This window comes from Haliotis cracherodii, unplaced genomic scaffold, assembly GCF_022045235.1.
Source record: "Haliotis cracherodii isolate W230 unplaced genomic scaffold, xgHalCrac1.p SCAF_4, whole genome shotgun sequence".
NCBI lineage: Eukaryota > Metazoa > Mollusca > Gastropoda > Lepetellida > Haliotidae > Haliotis > Haliotis cracherodii.
In genome coordinates this window covers 61,364,923-61,385,981 of record NW_027266297.1, presented here as the reverse complement: position 1 = coordinate 61,385,981, position 21,059 = coordinate 61,364,923, and the positions used below count along the sequence as shown (strand labels likewise).

Sequence of the window (21,059 nt, the reverse complement as noted above, 5' to 3'; positions counted from 1 at the left end):
GAATATCATTAACCCAAATGGGTGCATCCACAGAAAACACCTAATAAAGTACCGGTACATAAAAATATCAATGTAATTTTTCTACTGACATGGAACTAAAAACTTCATTCAGTGAGCTGTATTAATTGTAGGAAAACATTCAGGGCATTAGTATTTTTGATATATGTTAGCACCTATGTTATGAATGATCAATATCATATTTCTTTAAAGAAGCAAAACAAAAAAAGTTGTTAAGATAACAAATCATATTTATTGATTTTATGACATTTCATTGGTTCAGTAACCAAAGGTGTTTGCAAGAACATTCAAAAACAGAAACAGATGCTTCAATGCCATTTTCTAAATAAACAAATCCGTCAAATCTCAGAAGAATTTCAAGGGAGAAGAATATCTAAAGTCAATTATGTTTGTGCAGTAAACCACAAAAGTCATTCAGATTTGTATAGTCAGCGTCAGTGTACACCACATAAACATAGTCTCACTGCTGTGGTATTAATTCCTTTAGACTTGATTAATGTCGTAATAAAACAACCTACAGAATCACACTGATGTGACATTATTCATTCAGAATCATCACTTTCTGAGGTGAACCTGCTAGTTGTTCTGGGGAGGATTATTCATCACCCTGAGAGTCCTTTGTATGACTTGTCTGATCTGGTGTCATTGTGAAATCCAGGTGCCTGAAACAATTTATAACATCTTTAAAATCTTGTTATTAAAAATATAAGAAACACACATATATTGACAAAGGGTAAAAAGTTGGTTTCTCAATGAGTAAGGTAATGACAGTTTATCAAGCAACTGTTAACCAAACCATGTTAACCAATGTAAAAAAGCCATAGCAAACAGTAAATTTTACAGAAAATACAAAATTGTAATTGATCTTCTGAAAACAATTCCTGTAGTGCCATAAGGCAGGCTCCCCTGAATTTTTCTCAAATGTTTGCATTACATCAAAACATAAGGAAGGGTAAACAAGGCAATGCAAATTGCATAAAATAGGTTCTTATACATAAAAACAGAACTACCGTATTTGATGTAATAAGTGCCTTGCTCTAATAAGCGCCCACGGGAATATTTGCTAATATATTGGCTAGTTAACAATCCCAATTAGCACCCTTTCCAATTGATCAATGTATACAACGCTTATTTATTTGCATATAATACACATTCGTGTGTGATATGCACCCTTAATTATGGGGAATTTCATTCTGGAAAAATATATTTGTCGTACATTAACATTTCAGGCTGCCAGCATAAAGCACAAAATTTTGGGCGCTTATTCTGTCGAATACGGTATTCATAATTATCAAAACTTTCAATCACACAAGTCATGTAAGTGATCTCAAAATATTATATAATGAGTGTGCAAGTTAGTATAGTTTCACACAGCTTTTAGCAATATTCCAGCAATATATCTGCGGGGACACCAGAAATGGGCTTTTCACACAGTACCCATGTGGGGAACAGAACCCAGTGCTTCGGAGAACGCATTACCCACTAGGCTACCAAATACAAATATCATCTCAAATACAAAAGTAAGTAACATTAGGATTTCATACAACAGATATTTTCACCAAATATCAAGTCACTATACAACTGATTGAATTACTGATTAGAGAAGCAAGAACATATAAATGTAGCAGCTGAATCAGGCTTAATTTGAATCGTTCCTTGCTTCAGTTGCAATGGGAGCCACATTGAAAATAATTATCTCACTTATTATTGATAATTAATATCTACCATTAATTGGTAGGCCAAAATAGACACTGATGCAAAAAAATCAACTGAAAAGAACCACCTGAACAATCGACTAAAAACTATGTATATTACATTTTAGGGACCTTGCTGGCAATAGCATGGGCGGATACAGAGGGGGGGTGCTGTGGTGCGCACCCCCCTTTTTATTTCGAAAATAAATCTTTATTTCTGTATAAATTACCACCAAAGACAATAAATACTGTAGCTGTAAAAAAAGCTGTATCTGCCCATGATTAGTCATGAGTAAAATCATTATCATATTTTTATCATTTATCCTATCTTTAATTAAGATTAACAATAACGGGAAAAACTGCCAAATATATTGGTCAAGTGTAATCATTATTTAAGTAGTTCTATTTGGTTTTGGAACTTTTCAAGGGTCATTGTAAAAATATGTGTATTCCTATTTGAATACTCGTTTGATTGTTATAAAGTTACACAGTATTGCATCTATCGTCTGTTTCTAAATACAGTGGAACCCATCTTTGACTTGTGTGACATAATTGAATCATACCCCAATTGAATCATACCCCAAGTGCATTGTTATGCATCTGCACAGAGTGGTCAAAGTCCTTGTCACACACATAGTTTGCTACAAGGCAGAATCCAATACAGTTGAGACATCAGGTTGTATCCAGAAAAACTGTCTGATAATCTCAAGTATGGTCTTGGTAGGATCAAGGGATGTAGCTAATCCTAAATAAACATTAAACAAATGACATAATCTCTTCTACAGAACACTTGATCAAAGCCTGCCCCACCTTTGATGTTTATCATCTTGTTACGCTCACAACAGCTCATTAGCAAGATGAACTCAATGTCAACTCATGGTGGATTAGGGATTAACAGGGCAATTAGTGTCAGGTGGGTATTATCACTTGCAATTATCTGTTAATTACTTAATTGAGTAGTGACAGCTTAGTTAGTTTCCAACCACACTGACAAGTCAGTTTACAGTTTACTAGTAACATGTTTCTGTGGACCAAGGAAATGTATCTTGCCAGATACTTAAAAAGTTCTACTCATAAGTAATAAAATAATGTCAGTTTTGATATGCAATTCTCCCTTCAAAGACATTTAACATTTGATATACATAAACTGTCTGTTGAAACTATGATGATGCTAATATACAAGTCGCACAAAACAACTAATTCCTATACTGGTACCTAGCCAAACATACATATTTTTTATACGCGTATGCACATGCTTGTACATATATACCTCTACTGGCACATCACACATACAAACAATCATTAGATGGATGTAATGGTTCAAAAATATTTTACATACACAAACAAGTGAACAGATTCTGTAATAGCATGGTTAATATTGGGAGATGTTTAAGCATTTCCATTTTCACAGAATCGAAGGCATATCCTTTCAGGACTCAAATCAGCTTGTAGTGATTTAAATTCACATAAAAATGATTCATGTGAAATGACCTATCCCGCATGTGTGGCACCTGTTATAAAAATACCATTCATTACTTATATGTGTGTGACAAATTATGCTATTATTAGAAATAATAGGTATTATTATTATACAGCATGGATATTAGTGATTTAAATTCACATAAAAATGATTCATGTGAAATGACCTATCCCGCATGTGTGGCACCTGTTATAAAAATACCATTCATTACTTATTTGTGTGTCCAAAATTATGCTATTATTAGAAATAATAGGTATTATTATTATACAGCATGGATATAAGAAAGCTTTATATGGAATTGTTGAAAATTATGTACAGGAAAACATTGAAATAAATCAATCAATACGTGCATTTATCTCAGAATAAATTTAATCAATATGGACTTCTCCTTCATTATCTAATTATAATCAGATGATTACATTATTGCTCAACTGATAGTTTGCAATAGTATAGAATTAGTATTATATTATTAATTATTTTGTATTTGAGCATCATTTAGATAAGCCAATGAAAAAAATATATGTTTAAAACACATGTAGTAGAACATATTGCAATAGTTAAGACCCGAAAAGAAGTTATGTGTAGGATCCTCAAAATGGTATCCACAAGAGCAGGTTGTAGAATCATGTTGGTGTTTGTTGTTTAACTCTGCACTCAGCCATATTCCAGCTAAATGACGGTGGTCTGTAAATAATCAAGTCTGGACCAGACTATCCATTGATTGACATCATGAGCATCCATCCACACAATTGGGATACAATGACATGGATCAACCAAGTCAGCGAGCCTGATCAGCCGATCCATCAAGTTATCTCTTACAACTAGCATAGGTTGATCATGTTGATGGGGACTAACTTCAACCTGGAATCCCCATGTGAGTATGTATGCGGCTGTTAGCTTTGTTTGATGTTTAACGCCACACTCAGCAATATCGCAGCTATGTGGCAGGAATCAAACCTGCATGGGTCTTCAGCACGAAGAGTGAACGCTTCAACCACTAGGCTACCCCACCACCCAAAATTCCCCCATGATAAAGTTGTCATCATGGTTATTGTTCAGCTAGTTCAAGTGAAAATGTTCATACCCTTAAAATGTCTTATCTTCCACATCACGATGATCTCTGATGCAAAACTTCCCTGTCATTAAAGCTGTTCTTGATTCTTCACATCTGGAAAAATATGTTGAGGCTATTAATCATCTCACAGAGTAAAGGGAGTATATGAAATAAGACAGTGAGTCACATTAGCATACAAATTATCCAGTTAAAGTAAACATATTTCTTCATTATATACATAAGCAAATACTAACATATGATAGACAGGCTACTTGTTATATAAAAATATAATTATATCCTGATACATTTACTTACATGTTGGCTATGAAAGTTAATGTGTCACATGTGACAGGCTTACATGTGGTAAATTACTTTAATACGTGATCATTGTAATATTCACATATTCCTTACCTTAATGTGTCACTTCAGCTGCCAGCATTACCTCAGCTGCAATCTCAATATTTGGCCAATTTTGACGAAATGACCGATCGTTTTCAGTGTATAAGCTGGGCCTCGTCTTTAATATAACTTGGCGCAAGTTGACGACGCGCATAGAGAGCCGGGAACCAGCTTATGTCGTGTTAAACTGGTTCCGGGCTCCCTATGCGCATCGCCAACTTGCGCCAAACAATATTTTGATATTAGAGACGGGGGGCCAGCTTTGTGTTAACCCGGAACAAGCCAATTTACCCATATTCCCCTGCGGTCCAGGGCGCCATTTTAGAACATGGACGTAAACAAACCTCGTGTATCGATATACACTGTCATGCTTGATTACGATAAGCTTACCTCGTGTATCGATACATTGTTCTCATTCACCTCCACCACGGAAATGCCGGCCGAAGTTCCTCTGAGCCATCCACAACGCGGAAGTCAACAGTATTTGGAAAGGCGATTGGCAGCAAATGCGGATGCCAGGTACGTAGCAGGGCTTCGTGACCTTATGATTTCCGTGCAGAGATCTTATGGAACGGATTGATTTTGATATTTTCCTGCTCTACATACTTTACCGTAAACGCCAAGGGTCCTTTTTTTAGTATTATGGTCAACTGTTTGTTATGACGACAAGGATTTGCATAAGGGGCGTAATGGATTTGTGGTCAAAACAAGATGATCCAAATTAGATCCGCTTTTTATAGATAATGAAGAAATGTACAAAGATCTAGGAACGATTATTAACTCTAAACTTTTGTGGGATGCTAATACAGACTATAATTTACAATAATGGCCACCAAAGACTTTACTTTTTTTTACGCTTAACATATTTTTATAATTACACTGTTTTGTCCTTGTTTTGTATAAGCTTCATAACTAAATAATTCAATATTTCATTGAATGACTCTGACCTTGGCGAGGATCTTTTTTCCAACAAGTGATTCCCTATGTAAAGTGTATGTTGAATGACCCAATAATTGTTTGACAGTTGTTAAATATGGGATTATGTTTTATCTCTGAATGTTTGGGATGAAATATTTTAATAAGGACAGTTCTAAGTTGGAAACTCAACTGGGGCCTTTTCAATTGAATTCAATGTACAGCATGTACAGTTTGGATAATTCTGTAATGTGAATGCTACTTATTTTTGCAGAATGTCTGGATGAATGAATGAGTCAGTCATCTGCACAGCATCAATGGAAAAAGGGAAGCAATGAGGAACAAGAGAAGAGTAGCAGTGAGTGGTAAATATTTGAAATTATTCTGTTTGGTTCATCATGTTCATGTAGCTATTCTGCAAATATTTTTTCAGTTTGCTTGTTCTTTATCACCTGTTGGCATGGATGGCCTAATTATCAAAGGCACCACAACTTGCTGTGCATAGTTGCATCTCTTGGGCTTGACAGAAACCAATGGTCGTGGGTTTGAATCGAGGGTAGCATCATACACTTGCTTGTGGGTTTCATCAAAGTGGTAAACATGTAAGACCTGCATCACTTCGGGCTCTCTTCCCATTTCACTCATTTAACACCACATCCAACAATAGTTCAGCTAAATGACAAGGATTATAAATAATCAAATCTCAAATCCCAACTAGGCAAACCAGTGATTAATGTTATGAGCTCGATCCAGACGCACCGATGATGACTGTTATGGACAACATCCCACGTTATTGGGTACGATTACGAGCGATCAATGAGCCCACTTGCTACCTCATCTATTACTTTGGCTTGTATGGGAAGCATTTTTAAGAGATGTCAGTTAATGATTGTTTCAACTCATCAGCATGGAACAATATATATCTCAAATGTTTGGTATATAACAAAACTCAAAGATGATAAATTAAGTGAATTTGCTGCCTTTTATCTGTAAGTACATGTTGCAACAATTCTTTTCTATTGCTACAATCTTTATACATAATTTTGCAGAAACTGAAGTCCAGCTTGAGATACCCGGATGACTGGTTGACAGTCTGGAAGGACCCTTCCAGATATCAGAAGTGATAGGCAGACAGTGATGAGGAGAATCCTGTTATTTCAATGGGGGCCTACCAAGAAGTTATATCCCAATTGACACTGGGACACACTCACAAAGGCTGGTCTGGCTAATGTGAGAAGACCAACCAATGCCATGTCGGAGTGGGACCCTTCAAGGACGTTGAAGAAATTATTGTCTTTGGCCATGTGGTAATCACTTGAAAGGAATGATGTTTGCGACTACTTGTCTATAAATGTGGACCCAAACACCAAATAGAATGTTCACAATTCTACTAACACAATGCAACAGGGATAGAGCCAATCTGGCCTCCCCTCATCCTGGTTCCTGTTTTTCCATGGCAATATAGAAGGGAAAGGATATTTGAGGGCAAGTAACTCTGAACTGGTGAGCATGGTCTGCTTATGCTTTCAAGCGAACAGTTATCCCACTCTGTTATGAGTATTGAAGAATAGGAGGAAATTGCATACTGCATCAGGAACCATCATGTGAACAATGTTCAGTGTGTGATATAGGCATATAAATAAAAGAAATTGATAATTTGTTTGTTGTTTATGTTTCTTTAGCCAGGTGTGTAAATGGGGATTTTCCAATATTTTGCCTCAGTTTGATAGCCACAGTTATCGGATGAAACCATGCATTGCTTGGACATCTTTGGAATAACACATTGATCTGCTATGTCAAAGGTCAATGTCATAGCCAGACAAAAAAATTGTTAATGGCCAAACTCTTCCTTAGGGCAGGGATAGAAGTTGGCAACAGGTCATACACTTACTTTTTACCCCCCCCGCCCCCCCGGCATATAATACGGGGTGATATAGCGATCAGCCAGTCTGTCTGTCCATCCGTAATCATTTCCTTTTCCAGGGGAAGGATTCCCAAACCATTCAGTGTATTTGATCGAAACTTGGCAAATCTATCAGGCACATACTGAAGTGGTGCCTTTTGGTATTTTGGGATTTTTCTAAAAAAAAAAATAATTTTTTTTTTATGGAATGACGTTGGACATAGACTCAATTGGGGATGGGGTTCGTTTCCGGGGCAGAATTCAAAAACCATTCAGTGTATTTGATCGAAACTTGGCAAAGCTATCAGGCACATACTGAAGTGTTGCCTTTTGATATTTTGGGATTTTTCTAATTTTTATTTTTTTAAATTTTTATGGAATGAAGTTGGACATAGACTCAATTGGGGATGAGGTTCGTTTCTGGGGCAGAATTCGAAAACCATTCAATGTATTTGATCAAAACTTGGCATTCATATGGATGCGACCATGGTGGATCTTTTGTGGATATACAATGTATGCTTCTTAAAGAACTTTAAACTGTTGACTCATTACATACAGAAATGCACATTTACTAGTGGTTACTTTACAGACATCTGCCGGGGGGTTATGTCATCTTTCTGATGACTCTTGTTCTCTAATGTGCCTTTTCCTGCAGAAGTCTAAATAACTCTTACTCATATAGTTGTATATCATTGTCATATGTTTGTCAATGTTATACTGAATGAAGCAATTTACAATTGTTTTTGAAATAGTCGCAACTGATATTGAAGGTCAGATTAGCTTTCAATGTCTTTCAGTAAAAATGTTCACAGTAACTGAGGAACAGCTCTCTGTAGTGTGATGAAATCTGGTACATGTCACCCTCAGAGTGAGGCATATTGTGTTTCAAACTTAAATGAAGCTGGTATGCTCGTAACAAGTACTTGTACCTTTACAAATAATCATATTATCATCTCACTAGGACCAAAGGCCCAAGTGAGCACACAGTCGATGAGTTTATACTTTCACTCAGAACAATCTGGAAGTCTGAACATGAAATTTAAGGATATCATCATACACGTATTAGAACTGATGTTTGTTCATTAAACAGCTTAACATCTAAAAAGATTGAAAAAATTGTCTTCTCCAAAAGTACATGCCCATAGATCTCAACTTTAAGGGGATATTTACAACTAAAATGACACAGAATGTTACTACAGCTATCTGATATGCCCAGGCTAACATCATTTACCAGGATTGCATCCGGATACCTGCCGGATTCCTTCAGCAATGTTCAATTTTCATGGCTAGTTTCCAATATATATTTAGGTGTTTCACACTTAATTGAACAAAATGCACCCCCAAATTGTGACACGTTTTTGGAAACTCAGAATGAGGTATCCGGTGCCGGATCCTTGGTATCCGGTGCCGGATCCTTGGTATCCGGTGCCGGATCCTTGGACACCCAGATTGAGGTATCCGGTGAGGTATCCGCTGCCGGATACCTGGATTCCAGGTGGCATACTTTCAGGTGAGGTGTCCATGCCGGATACCACGGATCTGGTATCCGGCTTGGTATCTGCCACCGGATACCCGGACGCGTTTTGGGTAAGTATCCGGTGGTATCCGGCAAGTATCCGGATACCGGAAACTGCATTTTTTTTGCTGTGTGACTGGTATCGTCTTCTCATGGACTCAATCAGATCCAGAATGAACCTGTGGAATGTTCATCCACTCTGCCTGCAGCTGCAGTGCTTTTGCAAACTGTGGGAGGTTCTGTGACGTTGTACCGTTAATTTCTGAAGATGATTTTCCTGTATGCAGTCGGCCGATGGCGTTGATGCGTTGGGCTTCCATGAGTCGTGGCATGTTTTCGCCATTCACGTTGTTCATTGAACCTAACTACACAAAATATCCGGTATATAAATTGGAAAAATGTTGGTGTCCTTATATTCGACAAACGGTGCGTCAAAACGCAGCCATTATCGATTTGCAATGTCTTAAACGGCATTGTTTTCACGCTTGTTCAGAAATGTCATTGAGGAAATCAGTAAAGCAAAATGCACGCGCAAGCAACTCAGCGCTGCGAATCAGAACATCGCCATAGGACGTATCCAAAGAGGAGAATCGCAGTCTTCTGTTGCACGCCACTTCAACGTCCACCACAGCACCATTTGCCGCATTTTGGGCCGACACACACAGTTCAATTCCACTGCAGACCGTCCGAAAACCGTGCGAACAAGAGTGACCACCTCGCACAGGATCGCTACATTCGACTGTTCCACCTAAGTCATCGAATTGCCACAGCTACGGAGACTGCAGGACGCATCCCTGGTTTGAGGACCAGACCGTCGCGAGTCTGGAATCCGATCCAAAAGACCAGTTATCGTCCCTGTTTTGCAACGAGTGTGGTATAGCGATGACTCACGATTTTTTCTTCACCGGCAATATGGAAGACAACGTGTTTGTCGTCGTCGAAATGAGCGTTTTTGTCCCACGTTGTTTACGAGAATTCGACAAATTCGGTGGCGGTAGTGTCATGGTGTGGGGAGCCATATCCTACACAACGAGATCTGACTTGGTTGTGGCTCAGGAAATTTTGACAGCAAATTACTCCATGCATGAATCAAATTCTTCAACCTCACCTTGGGAGCTGTTTCAACTGGACAACACTCCACCGCACACAACTCGTGTCACAGTAGACTACCCTCATAATGCCAACATCTTGCCAGCGCCTTGCCCTGGCCGTCAAAATTTCCAGATCTCAACCTAATCGAACACCTTTGGGAATCCGATGTACTCGATCGACATGTACGACTACGTCAGAACACGCCGCATACACTGCCACAACTGGCCAACGCGTTTCAAGCAGAATGGCGCAGAATTCCGCAGGACAGAATTCGTACACTTATCCAGTCAGTGCCGAGGAGTTCCAGAGCCGTGATTGCTGCCCGGGACGGTCACACGAGATACTTCAGCTCAACCTTGCGGCCTTATGTGACATGACAATAAACAGTTTTCAATGACTTTTTTCAGCGACAACATGTGACTATCAAGCTACAGAATTTCATATTTGTATCTATGATATAGATACATGTATATCGATTTTATTAGGTACAATCAATTTAAGAAAGATCTACCTTGCGTTTCTTTTTTTGAAGAACGTATGTCTGTGATTCGAGACAAATCGATATCATATTGTCGTTGATGATTCTTTATTGACCAGAAAATTATATCTTGACATGATAAATCGAGCTTTCAGTGTATGTTAACACGTCATTATAGCTAAAATGGATAGAATTATCATTAAACCGCCAGCATGTTATCAGAAATGAGCGGGCCACTGTAACTTGATAATGCCTCATATTGCTTGACGACGGGCCATTATCACGATCGTTGGTAGGTGACATCATAGAATAGGGATAGGTGACGTCACGTTCAATAGTGACGTAATCCGGTTTGTTCTATGACGTTTCCATATTTGTAAAAGTGGGTCAGTGACATTCATGTTGATTGCAGTAAATGTTTCAAAACCTATATTGTTGTTTCTTTTAGTGGATAACAAATTCCATCCATTAGTTATAATAACGGTAACACTATTTTTCAGGGCATTATCATTTGCAGAAGCCCTTGGTCTTATCAACTACGCTCCTTCGTCGCGCAGTTAATGGAAGACCTCGGGCTTCTGCAAATGATAATGCCCTGACCAATAGCTTTACCCTTATATTAAGTAATTTGTCAACCGGTTCACGCTTTAAAGAGTCATATTCTAAAGCAGACAACCCACGTACCTCGACCTGCACATGCACGGTCCACGCAGCAGGTCACACTCAGCACGAGGAACAACGCCTGCCTCATACTTAACGCTGCCTAGCTGTAACAATAAAATGACTTTTGCTAAATTGAAGCACTGATGACAAACTTGATATAAATGCATCCAAGATTTCTGAAGGTTTACTGATGTGTGCTTGTTTCTGTGTGTTACATCATGTTGAAAGGCCCCTATGGTCAGACACAGATTAAAACATCACTACACCTGTCTCTTACATATAGAAGTCAACACCATCATTCATATGTTCTAAGATGTATATTTAATTTTGTAACTGTGCCACATCTGCATCTGCATCTTTCAGAGGTGAGGTGAGGTGAGGTGAGGTGAAATGGGGTTTAACGTCGCGTCCAAAATTATTGCACTTATATAGCGACGTGCATGTACTTATGTGTGTGTGTGGCTGCTTGTACTATTCGGACTGATGCCGATTTATAGTGCTAGCTCACTGAGATACCATGCTGCAGTTTAACATGAATACCCCACACAGACACAGTATACTGACTCCGAGCCGACCAGTCCTTGCTTTAGCCCTTTAATGCCGAGCGCCAGACAGGGTAACAACAAGTACCATATTTTAACGTCTTTTGGTATGACGGGCCGGGGATCGAACCCCGGACCTTCCGCTCTCCGGGCGGACGCTCTACCACTAGACTAGTATCAGAGACGAGATGAGATACATGCACGTTAAGCTTCCTTCAAAGACAACTATGCATCTGCATCACCTACATGTAGATTATCTTTGTTTGTTTATTGTTTAACGCCGCACCAATAGTCCGGCACTAATCGAGTCTGGACCCGACAATCCAGTGATAGACATCATGAACATGATCTACGCCATCGGGATACCATGACATACATCAACCAAGTCAGCGAGACTGACCCGATACAGTTTTTCACTGATACCAACAACAAGTTTTTTGCGACCTATGTGAATCACAAAATGAAGTCACGCGTTTCATTACATGTAAGTTTCATTCAGCATATACAAGTATTCAGCAGCATCAGTTGTGGCATCGTCATAACCAGCAACCACGTGTCTACGTCATCGAGAATAACATGTGGAATGTTTACTTCAGGAAAAATTAAAGACGTTTGTGGTACATGCTTAGAACATTGGAGATAATATCACGACAAAGATCTTACCTGAACATGATGTGTATAATCAGTGCAAAGATATTTCCGAGTTCAAGACCATATGCATGTGTATATCTGTTGTTGGGTATGACGAATAACTGAGTCATTTCTAAATAATGGGTGAAAGGATGAAGGCGGAAGCGAAAGTATAATATTGTGAGAAAACCAGTTAGATCACACAGACACATGTGAGGCTGAACCTCAATGGTTGAGTGAATCGGGTATGCATTTGGAACATCGTTGCGCCGGCTTTCTATACAAGTGGAGGCTTGGCTGATTCAACTACAAGGAAGTATGTCCTGTGTGTCATTGTCACATGTGAAACCAGGACATCAACTGAATAGAACAAGTGTTTTGTAACGAAATTAAACATGTATGGATATAGATACTAACCTGCATTTAGACTAGTGTATCGTAATCACAGGTTTGCTGTCATATTTAGTAGTTGACATTGTTACGACTTGTACATCAGTGATTTGCATTTCAGCGTATATATATTCTCACAAGATATCATCTGATGCTGAAAATCATTACAGCTGCGATCACCTTTGCTAGAAACGCTAGTGTAGTGTATACTACACACCACAACAAGTGTTTAGATATTTCTGTTATCTATAATATATTCAGTTCCCGCTCATTGTAGTAGCATTGTCACTCTATTGCCATTACAAAATGTGCAATCAGGTTTACATAACTATAAGCATAAAGAACTATAGAGTTATAATAAAATCATTAAAGTAAAACCTTATCGTCCAGCACAGTTGACGTACTGACGTGACACACTAAAAGTAGTATTTTATAATTTTAAGTCACAACAAGACCTCTCCGTCCTTTGTTACCGTGTCCGTCATTGACCCCATAAGGATGACCAAATAAGGATTGCTGACAGACGCTCCCAGCGACATGCCACTCTTCTTTATAGATTGATAAGCAAAAGTTTCAATCAGGTAAAATCAATTTATTTATGTCCATACAAATACAATTGTATAATATTCATTGTTATATTGTTCTGACTGTGGTACGTACTTCTGTAAATGCATTCACAATCATGTAAAAAACTTGATACTTGTACTTATATATATAGAGAGATACACGCGGAATGACAGTCGAAACACGGGTCTCGGGACCCACGGTGACATGAATTTGTTTATTTAATGAACACGTTAGATTTTGTTTGAGCAGATAAATATATTTTCCGCGTTACTTCGAGCGGGAAATATATTTGTTATCTTCTTCTGAATTATTTTTATTTTTAACTTATACAACAACCTGAGGTCAGGACATATAATTATTTAACGAAGTTATTACACACCTGCGAATGTACTTTTACCAACACAAATAATAAACATTATAGCCATACGAGCGCCTTCGTGGTCTAATGGATTGAGCGTCTGACCGGTGAACGGGTCGTCACGGGTCCGGTATGACAATGATGTTGTCAAACATAATATAATTTTTGGAGTCTATCTGGATGCCACCATAACAGTGTAGAATCCTGCATTCTAATAGGTGCATCAGCGTTATTGGTTCTAAGTTAGAATGTGAATTTGTTGCAAAACTAAGAGTGAACATATTTATTTGAAAGTACTCAAGTCCTACCTGAAGGTAATTTTGAAAACTGATTTTTATCGTATAACCTTGTTTAAAGCATTATGTAAATAAAATTTATGTAAAACCGACAAACCACAACATTAAGGGCGTATTGTAAAACCTAGCAACACATAGAGCTGCATGTACAGGTGTGTGTTTGTGTTTTTTGTGACATGTATTGCAATTTCCTCACTGTAAACAATGTGACGATATTATAGTGTTGTGTTTAGAACTGATATTATTACAGGGTATCTGCGCAAGGCTATATTTATGTGAATCAAGTGGTGGAAGTTATGTTGTTAATGGATATGTCATTTTGACTGATTAGACACCAACAAGTAACACAATCGTTATGCTGGATGTCAATTATAAAGTGTTTGTGTAAAGGCAATACAAGAAAAGATTTCAAATAGTGAAACATAATATTGGCTATGTAGTTCATCATTCTCTGTTCTATATTTTTGTGACACATCCTTCACTCGTTTACGCATGTTATGGAAACATCCTTGTTCTGATACAAGGAAGTATTTGTGAGCATGTGTGAGCTGGCCTATGTTGCACCTGTTTGTAATCGCAAACCAAATGTGACGTGACCACATGTATGTTAACCGTGGGGTAAACATGCAAACATTTTTTATGTTCGCACTATAACAATTGCAGGGCTTGTTTATCATCTTACGGTACTTCAATGCGAATAGACCCGAAGAGATCTGGGATAGCATCCCATTTTTGCCGTGAAAGGCGTCTATGCTTGTCGTAAAAGGCGAATAACGGGATCGGGTGGCCAGGATGGCTGACATGGTTGATGCATGTCATCGATCCAAATTGCGTGGATCGAAGCTCATGATATCAATCACTGGATGGTCTGGTCCAGACTCGATTATTTTACAGTCTGCCGTCATATAGCTTGAATATTGCTGAGTGCGGCGTTAAGCATCAAACAAACAAACAAACAAATCAATGCTAATAAAGCGGGTTTAACACAAGTAGTATAGGAGTTGTGCTGCTTGGGCACCGATGCAAAGGTGTATCTGGTATTCGAGCCGATCTGGTATGATGCTCCTATACATATCCAGTTGCAGTTTCTCAGACTTGGTTAGCCATGGTCCATGCCATTACATAATTACATTCCCTGTCCAATAGCATCACTGGACTATATCTCTCTTAAACTACGACAGGGCTGAAAGTAGTTTACTAAATAGAAACGGGATATCTTGGTTGTTATTTTACCGTCGTTATCAAATGATGTCCTTATCTGAATCACTCGCGATAAGATTGATCTAACATTACTACGATAGAGAATCATCATAATGCAGTAAACAAAGCAGATGCCAGCGTGTAAATATAAAGAAGCTGTTATTGTGTTGAACATTGAATATAATATGTATTTTAAAAATGTTTTTTTGGAAGAATAGCTTGTGTTTCATTCTACGAGTATTAGTGAGTATGTTTTACGCGGCGTTTAGCAATATGTTTCATTCTACGAAGAGAAGCAACAGAGAACATAAATGAAGACATTTACTGATGAAAGCCTCTACCATTTTAATAACAGTGTGATTTTTAGATGTTCCTCACAGGGTATTATATGGCAGTTTTCATATCATGCCCCCCTCACCAGTCTGAGACTCTCATTTCAGCCCGAGGGCCAAAGCCTAAGGGCTAACATGGGGAGCGAGGGTTGAACCGGGTTTAACTTTAAAAACTGCCAGATAATTATCCATAACATCAAATTGTAAAATGTATCTATTTGCAGGTAGATGCAATACATTTTCACTTTGTTTAGAAGCATTGCCACTGGAAAACTAGCCGAGCAGACGACGTACTAAGGGAGGTAACTCCAATTTCTTACTGCCCGGCTGATACTGATCGCCCTGTCAAAATGCTTTGATAAGCCATATCAGCCCGGCAGTGGGTGTTATACGGGTCTGGTTATTACGTCCCTGTGATCGGACCGTCTCCATGCTGGCTCTGTCTCACATGCAAAATGCCCTATATCATTGACAGGTATATCATTATTATATTAAATAACGTGATTTCATTACAACTCCATTGTGTGTTAATGCACAGGAGTCCGTATCTAAAAATAGACGCCCTCATGCATATTCATGACCATCTCCACACGCGAATATGCATGAGGGCGTCTATTTTTATATACGGACTCCTGTGGTTAATGTCGTCCGTGTATGTGTATCTAATATGGGGTCATCATCAAAGATTCAAACTTGACCACAAAAAACAATTTCTGTAATTATAAGAGTCCGTTGTACCAGTCCGCTTCTATGGTCGAGTGGAAAGAATCTTTAGCGGGAGAGGGAACGGTCGGTGTTTCGATCCCCGGCCGCCTCATATCAAAAGACGTCAAAAGATGGTACTTGTCGTTACCATGCATGTCGCTCGGGATTAAGGGGATAAAACAAGGACTGGTCGGCTCGGAGTCAGTGTACTGTTGGTTGTTTAAGTGAAGAATGTCTTCAGTGATGTTTATATCCCTTTTGTATGGAAAGCACCCTTTAATATTTACAAAGTCCCGGCTCGTGTATCCACAATGTCCGTGTTGACATGTGTTGATATAACCACAAGGAAACGACAACTGAAGCTGTGATCATTTTATTTACATATCGTTCGGTGCGTTGCCTTTCCGAACACTAGTTACAGTAGTCCTTGGGTTCATAACAAAAACCTTGGCTTTTCGTTGCTATTTTTAAAGGCAACTTACCACAATGATTACCATTAGACGTTTAATCGATTTCTAACAACACTTCTCCATGTGTACATTAACATTAAAGGTATCTGATATTTACAGGATATCGAATCGCTTTTGAAATATATGCAATTAAACAAACACATCAAATTAAATGTAAATCATCATTTTGAGTACATCTTGTTAATTTGTAAGCAATGTCATATTGATATGACTGTCACAATTGTAACATTTGATCGAAAAATAGTATTTACATAACTCAAACAAATCATGCTATGTTGCTAGTTTTGCGAAAACATATTCATTGTATTAATATAGTAGTATCACATTAACAGTCTTCTTCTGTATCGGCATTGTCAGGGGAAAGATAACTGACATTCACACTAGCTAAGTCACAATTTTGTTCAATGAATATTATAGAATCCGTCTTTTTTATCAATTGCGCGTCTGACGGTAAGAAGACTTCGGATATGTCAGAACTTGAGGAAGAACATTCCCCAGAGACAGATATCTGTGGAATCATCGCGTCCTTTCCGTGTATATCTGTATAGTCCCCACCGCCATCAGCCTCTTCTGGTCCAGCCAACACACAGTCGTAACCTTCATAACTACAATTCGAATGTAGGTTGTTTAGTAATGCCGAGTCCTCATGGCGGAGGTCGGGAGAACTCCCTCGATTGAGTGGTGCTGTGCGTCTACTGACTAGTTCTTGGGGTGCTTCATTGGACTGTTTTGCATGAGACCGTTTTACAGACTGATCGGAATCCAAGTCGTTGTCATATATTTCCCAGTACTTCTTGGTCCAGTAATCACCGTCACTCTGTCTTGGGCCATTGGAACTTTGGGGCTGATTATCATAATGCTGGGGTGATGAGAAGATGGTTCTACAACACAAGGTCATTAAGGCATAAATATATCATTCCTAGCAGCCTTTTTAGTGCAGAGGTATACCATTGGTAATGAAAAGGAAGGACGTCATCGATTATTACTTGTTGTGGGCCTTATTGTAATTGTCGATGCCTGGGCTAAATATGTGTTTCTGACTGTGATGTGAAGCCTTAATTCCCACCTTCAAAAACTGAGGTAGGAATTAATGCTTCACACCAGAGTCATAAAAATATGTATATATAGTCCAAGCATCGACAATTAAACTGAAAAGACTATTTTACATTTAATATTGGCATTAACAATGAAATAATTCGAGGTTTACCTTTCTCGTCTAATTTTTATGTGCCTCATCCCAGCAAATGCCCCGCACATCAGCGCCAGGACAGCAAGTAGACCACATATGATCTTGAGGGTAAGATGAGCATCTTCTGGAAAAAATAAAAACTGCATGGATTGCACACCAAGAGTTGTCTTGTTAAGTAAAACTATATACATGGAGAAACAATACCATCTATTGATCTCCTATGGACATAAATATTGAAGAGTGAATTAATAGTCTATTATTATATACTATATATACTATTTTCAAGAAATTGCGTTGATCGATGCTCATGATATCAATCACTGGATTGTCTTGTCCAGACTCGATTATTTACAGACCACCGTCTTGTAGCTGGAAAATTGTTTAGCGTTAAACAATAAACAAATTATTTTTCAGATAAACGTCAACACGGCGTAACGCATAGTACCAATAGAGGGGCGGTGGGATAGCCTAGTAGTTAAAGCGTCCGCTCGTCACGCTGAAGACCTAGGTTCGATTCCCAACATGGATACAATGTGTGAAGCCCATTTCTGGTGTCCCCCGACGTGAAATTGGAATATTGCTAAAAGTGTAGTAAAACCATGCTCACTCACTCACTGAATCACACACCAATAGATGTATAAACAAGACTACTTGAATACACTGTAGTATAAACCGAATTAAACATACCTACAGTCTCACTTCCTATACGTACCTGTGTTACTGCTTACACATGGCGTTGTATGGCAATCTGCGCCAGTGCACTTTGTGCAGAGCTCGTTACAGTAGGTTCTCTTGAAGAAGGATGCACAGCTGAGACAAATCCCTGTGACCTTATTGCATCCAGCACACCCTAGAGGACATGGAGTCGAGCAGTCCTCCCCATAATGTTCATTGTGTGGACAAGGTCCGAGACACACGGCACCAAACCGTTGACATTGGGAACAGTTTGAGGGACAGGTTACATTGCAGAGCTCTCCTCTGTAACCTGCTAAACAGTTGGTACACTTCCCTGTGTCGCTGTCACACCCTCCAGTACAGTGAGCTGGGCATGGAAACTGACATGAGAGGCCGTAGTATTGAGATTCTGTGCACTGTCCTGTACATTCAACTCCATAACGTTCACAATGTGTACATGTAGAGGGACAGAAGGCATTGCAGTACTTCCCCCTCACTCCTCGCCGGCATTTACTGCATTCATCCATGTCTTCAACGCACCCACCTGAGGATGGTCACAGTTGGTATCATTTTACTCAATAATAATAATGATAATGATAATGATGATGATGATGATGATAATTATAATAATATTATTATTAATAATAATAATAATAATAATAATAATAATGGCGCTACATTATTATTATCCTTGCTATTGATCAGTGTGCTCTCAATTTGCATTCTCAACGCCCTGGGGAGTATTCAATCCATTCTCCCGGCTGTTTTTGGTTGACAATCACAGCTACCGTCTCACCCTACCCGATACCCATTCATGGCTGGCGGGGGGCAGGGGCGGTACTGGAATAGGACCAAACATGTTCGATAAAAAAAATTATATTCGTGGGTGTAATGATATGATACAATCATTTCTGCACTGTGATTTCATAGTTAGTATAACTGTCATCAGAAACGATTAGTTACCTCCAATAACAAAAACAGTTATGTTATTCCTGGTCTTAGAAATTTTAGAAATAATTACTCATCTTTTTTACCTGATTTACATAGTCCAGACTTGCAGGTAGCGTTACAGAACTCCCCTCTGTTACCTCGCTCACAGCTGTCGCAATGGCCGGTGTCTTTCTCACATCCTCCTACACAGCTGATGGGGCAGTCTTCCTTACAGTACTTCCCTCTGTACCCCTCTTCACAACTATCGCACTCCCCAGTTTCTTTCTCACATCCACCTACACAGCTGATGGAGCAGTCTTCCTTACAGTACTTCCCTCTGTACCCCTCTTCACAACTATCGCACTCCCCAGTTTCTTTATCACACCTATCTCTACAGTTGGAGGGGCATGACTTCCGACAGTTCAGTCCATAGTAGCGGCTGTTGGAACACTCTCCTGTACAACCATCACCATAACGTTCACACTGTGTACAGGCTGACGGACAGTTCACTTCACAGTTATCTCCCTTTTTGCCAGCCACGCATCCCTCTGTGCACACAACACGAGAGTTATTTATCTGACAGCGAGAGTTGATACATGTGCCTGGACACATGTTTTTACACTGTTCTCCATGGAACCTGGAATCTCGACACTGCAGACACTCTCCAGATGATGTCAGGTTGATGCAACGAGGTAGACACTCACCGTCGACGCAGGTGGAGTTGTTTCCGTCGCAAATGGTGCAACCTGCACCTGAAGATGTAACTGTGTTAAAAAAAAAGATGTAAGAATGTAATACAGGTGTGGATGTTCCTATTGATATCATGTACCATTAAGGTACACCCTACCCCTAAAAGGCAGTGTTATTTCAGAGGTGTGAAGTTGAATAACATTTCATTTATGGCTGGTATCTAGAGCTATCCAGTAACAAGAGTGATGAGGTAAATCCCAGGGAATCACACAGGAAAATAGTGTTCCAATGATCTTATGAAAGGTGATCTAGATTTGATTGGTAGATGGTCTTCATCTTGTTATTTAATAGTATCAAGCATCATATTGACATATGTGATTACTTGCATGTTTAATAGTTGAACTGATTTGTTATTTTTAATACTAATGCTATTTTACTTCCTTCGTGAGGTAATAAATGAAGATTTAAATATATTTACAAGCCCTGTAAGATGTGATGTAAAATGTTTACCCGCTTACTCACTCACACCTACTCTTAACAACATATGCAGCAAAAGGTTAGTCTACTTACACGCCTTACCCTACAACAATAAAAATACCAGAAGTCACAAACATCACAAACCTGCTTTTAGAAGAAGAAGCAAACTGAACGCCATCAGATAAGCCATTGTGTGACGGCCCTGGTCTTATTCATAGGCGGAAGCGGGTACAAAGTAAAGCTTCATGTCTCAAACTGCACTTTTAAGCTGAAACAGGGAAGAGAGAAGACACATATATATGTGTAAAACTAACTCAAATTGGATACCGTATGGTAGGTAGTGTTTTACATTCACTCTAGGTTTAACATGTGTCGTTAACATTCTTAACAGTACGT

General features: G+C 38.9%; 2 protein-coding genes and 2 long non-coding RNA genes across 4 annotated transcripts in view; 1 reads left to right on the top strand and 3 right to left on the bottom strand.

The window, feature by feature from the left end:
• Positions 1-11,305, bottom strand: part of LOC139479744 (scavenger receptor class F member 1-like) — a 33,678-nt gene extending 22,373 nt beyond the window's left edge. The window contains exon 1 of the mRNA XM_071262603.1: positions 11,234-11,305. Within this exon, the coding sequence (XP_071118704.1) occupies positions 11,234-11,300 (67 nt within the window). The 5' untranslated portion in view covers positions 11,301-11,305. The remainder of the gene's footprint in view (positions 1-11,233) is intronic.
• Positions 565-4,779, bottom strand: LOC139479751 (uncharacterized). The gene is made up of 3 exons (XR_011654359.1): positions 4,658-4,779; positions 4,277-4,360; positions 565-680 (listed from the first exon to the last, which is right to left on the bottom strand). It is a non-coding gene; the product is annotated as an uncharacterized lncRNA (long non-coding RNA).
• LOC139479752 (uncharacterized) lies at positions 4,961-7,282 on the top strand. Its single transcript, XR_011654360.1, has 3 exons — positions 4,961-5,164; positions 5,835-5,925; positions 6,610-7,282. It is a non-coding gene; the product is annotated as an uncharacterized lncRNA (long non-coding RNA).
• A 5,722-nt stretch (positions 11,306-17,027) lies between the features above and the next one.
• LOC139479742 (multiple epidermal growth factor-like domains protein 11) lies at positions 17,028-20,853 on the bottom strand. The gene is made up of 6 exons (XM_071262601.1): positions 20,808-20,853; positions 19,880-20,260; positions 19,601-19,792; positions 18,604-19,110; positions 17,910-18,015; positions 17,028-17,583 (listed from the first exon to the last, which is right to left on the bottom strand). The coding sequence occupies exons 1-6, from the start codon at positions 20,851-20,853 to the stop codon at positions 17,028-17,030; spliced, it is 1,788 nt and encodes a 595-aa protein (XP_071118702.1).
• Between the last annotated feature and the right edge of the window lie 206 nt (positions 20,854-21,059).

Bases quoted from the DNA above. Each gene is read 5' to 3' on its own strand.
- LOC139479742 (XM_071262601.1), bottom strand. From the start codon at position 20,853: ATGGCTTATCTGATGGCGTTCAGTTTGCTTCTTCTTCTAAAAGCAG. The intron at 19,793-19,879 runs GTGATAAAGAAA...TCAGCTGTGTAG, and splicing joins CTCCAACTGTAGAGATAGGT to GTGGATGTGAGAAAGAAACT. The intron at 17,584-17,909 runs GTAAACCTCGAA...CTTGTGTTGTAG, and splicing joins ATAAAAATTAGACGAGAAAG to AACCATCTTCTCATCACCCC.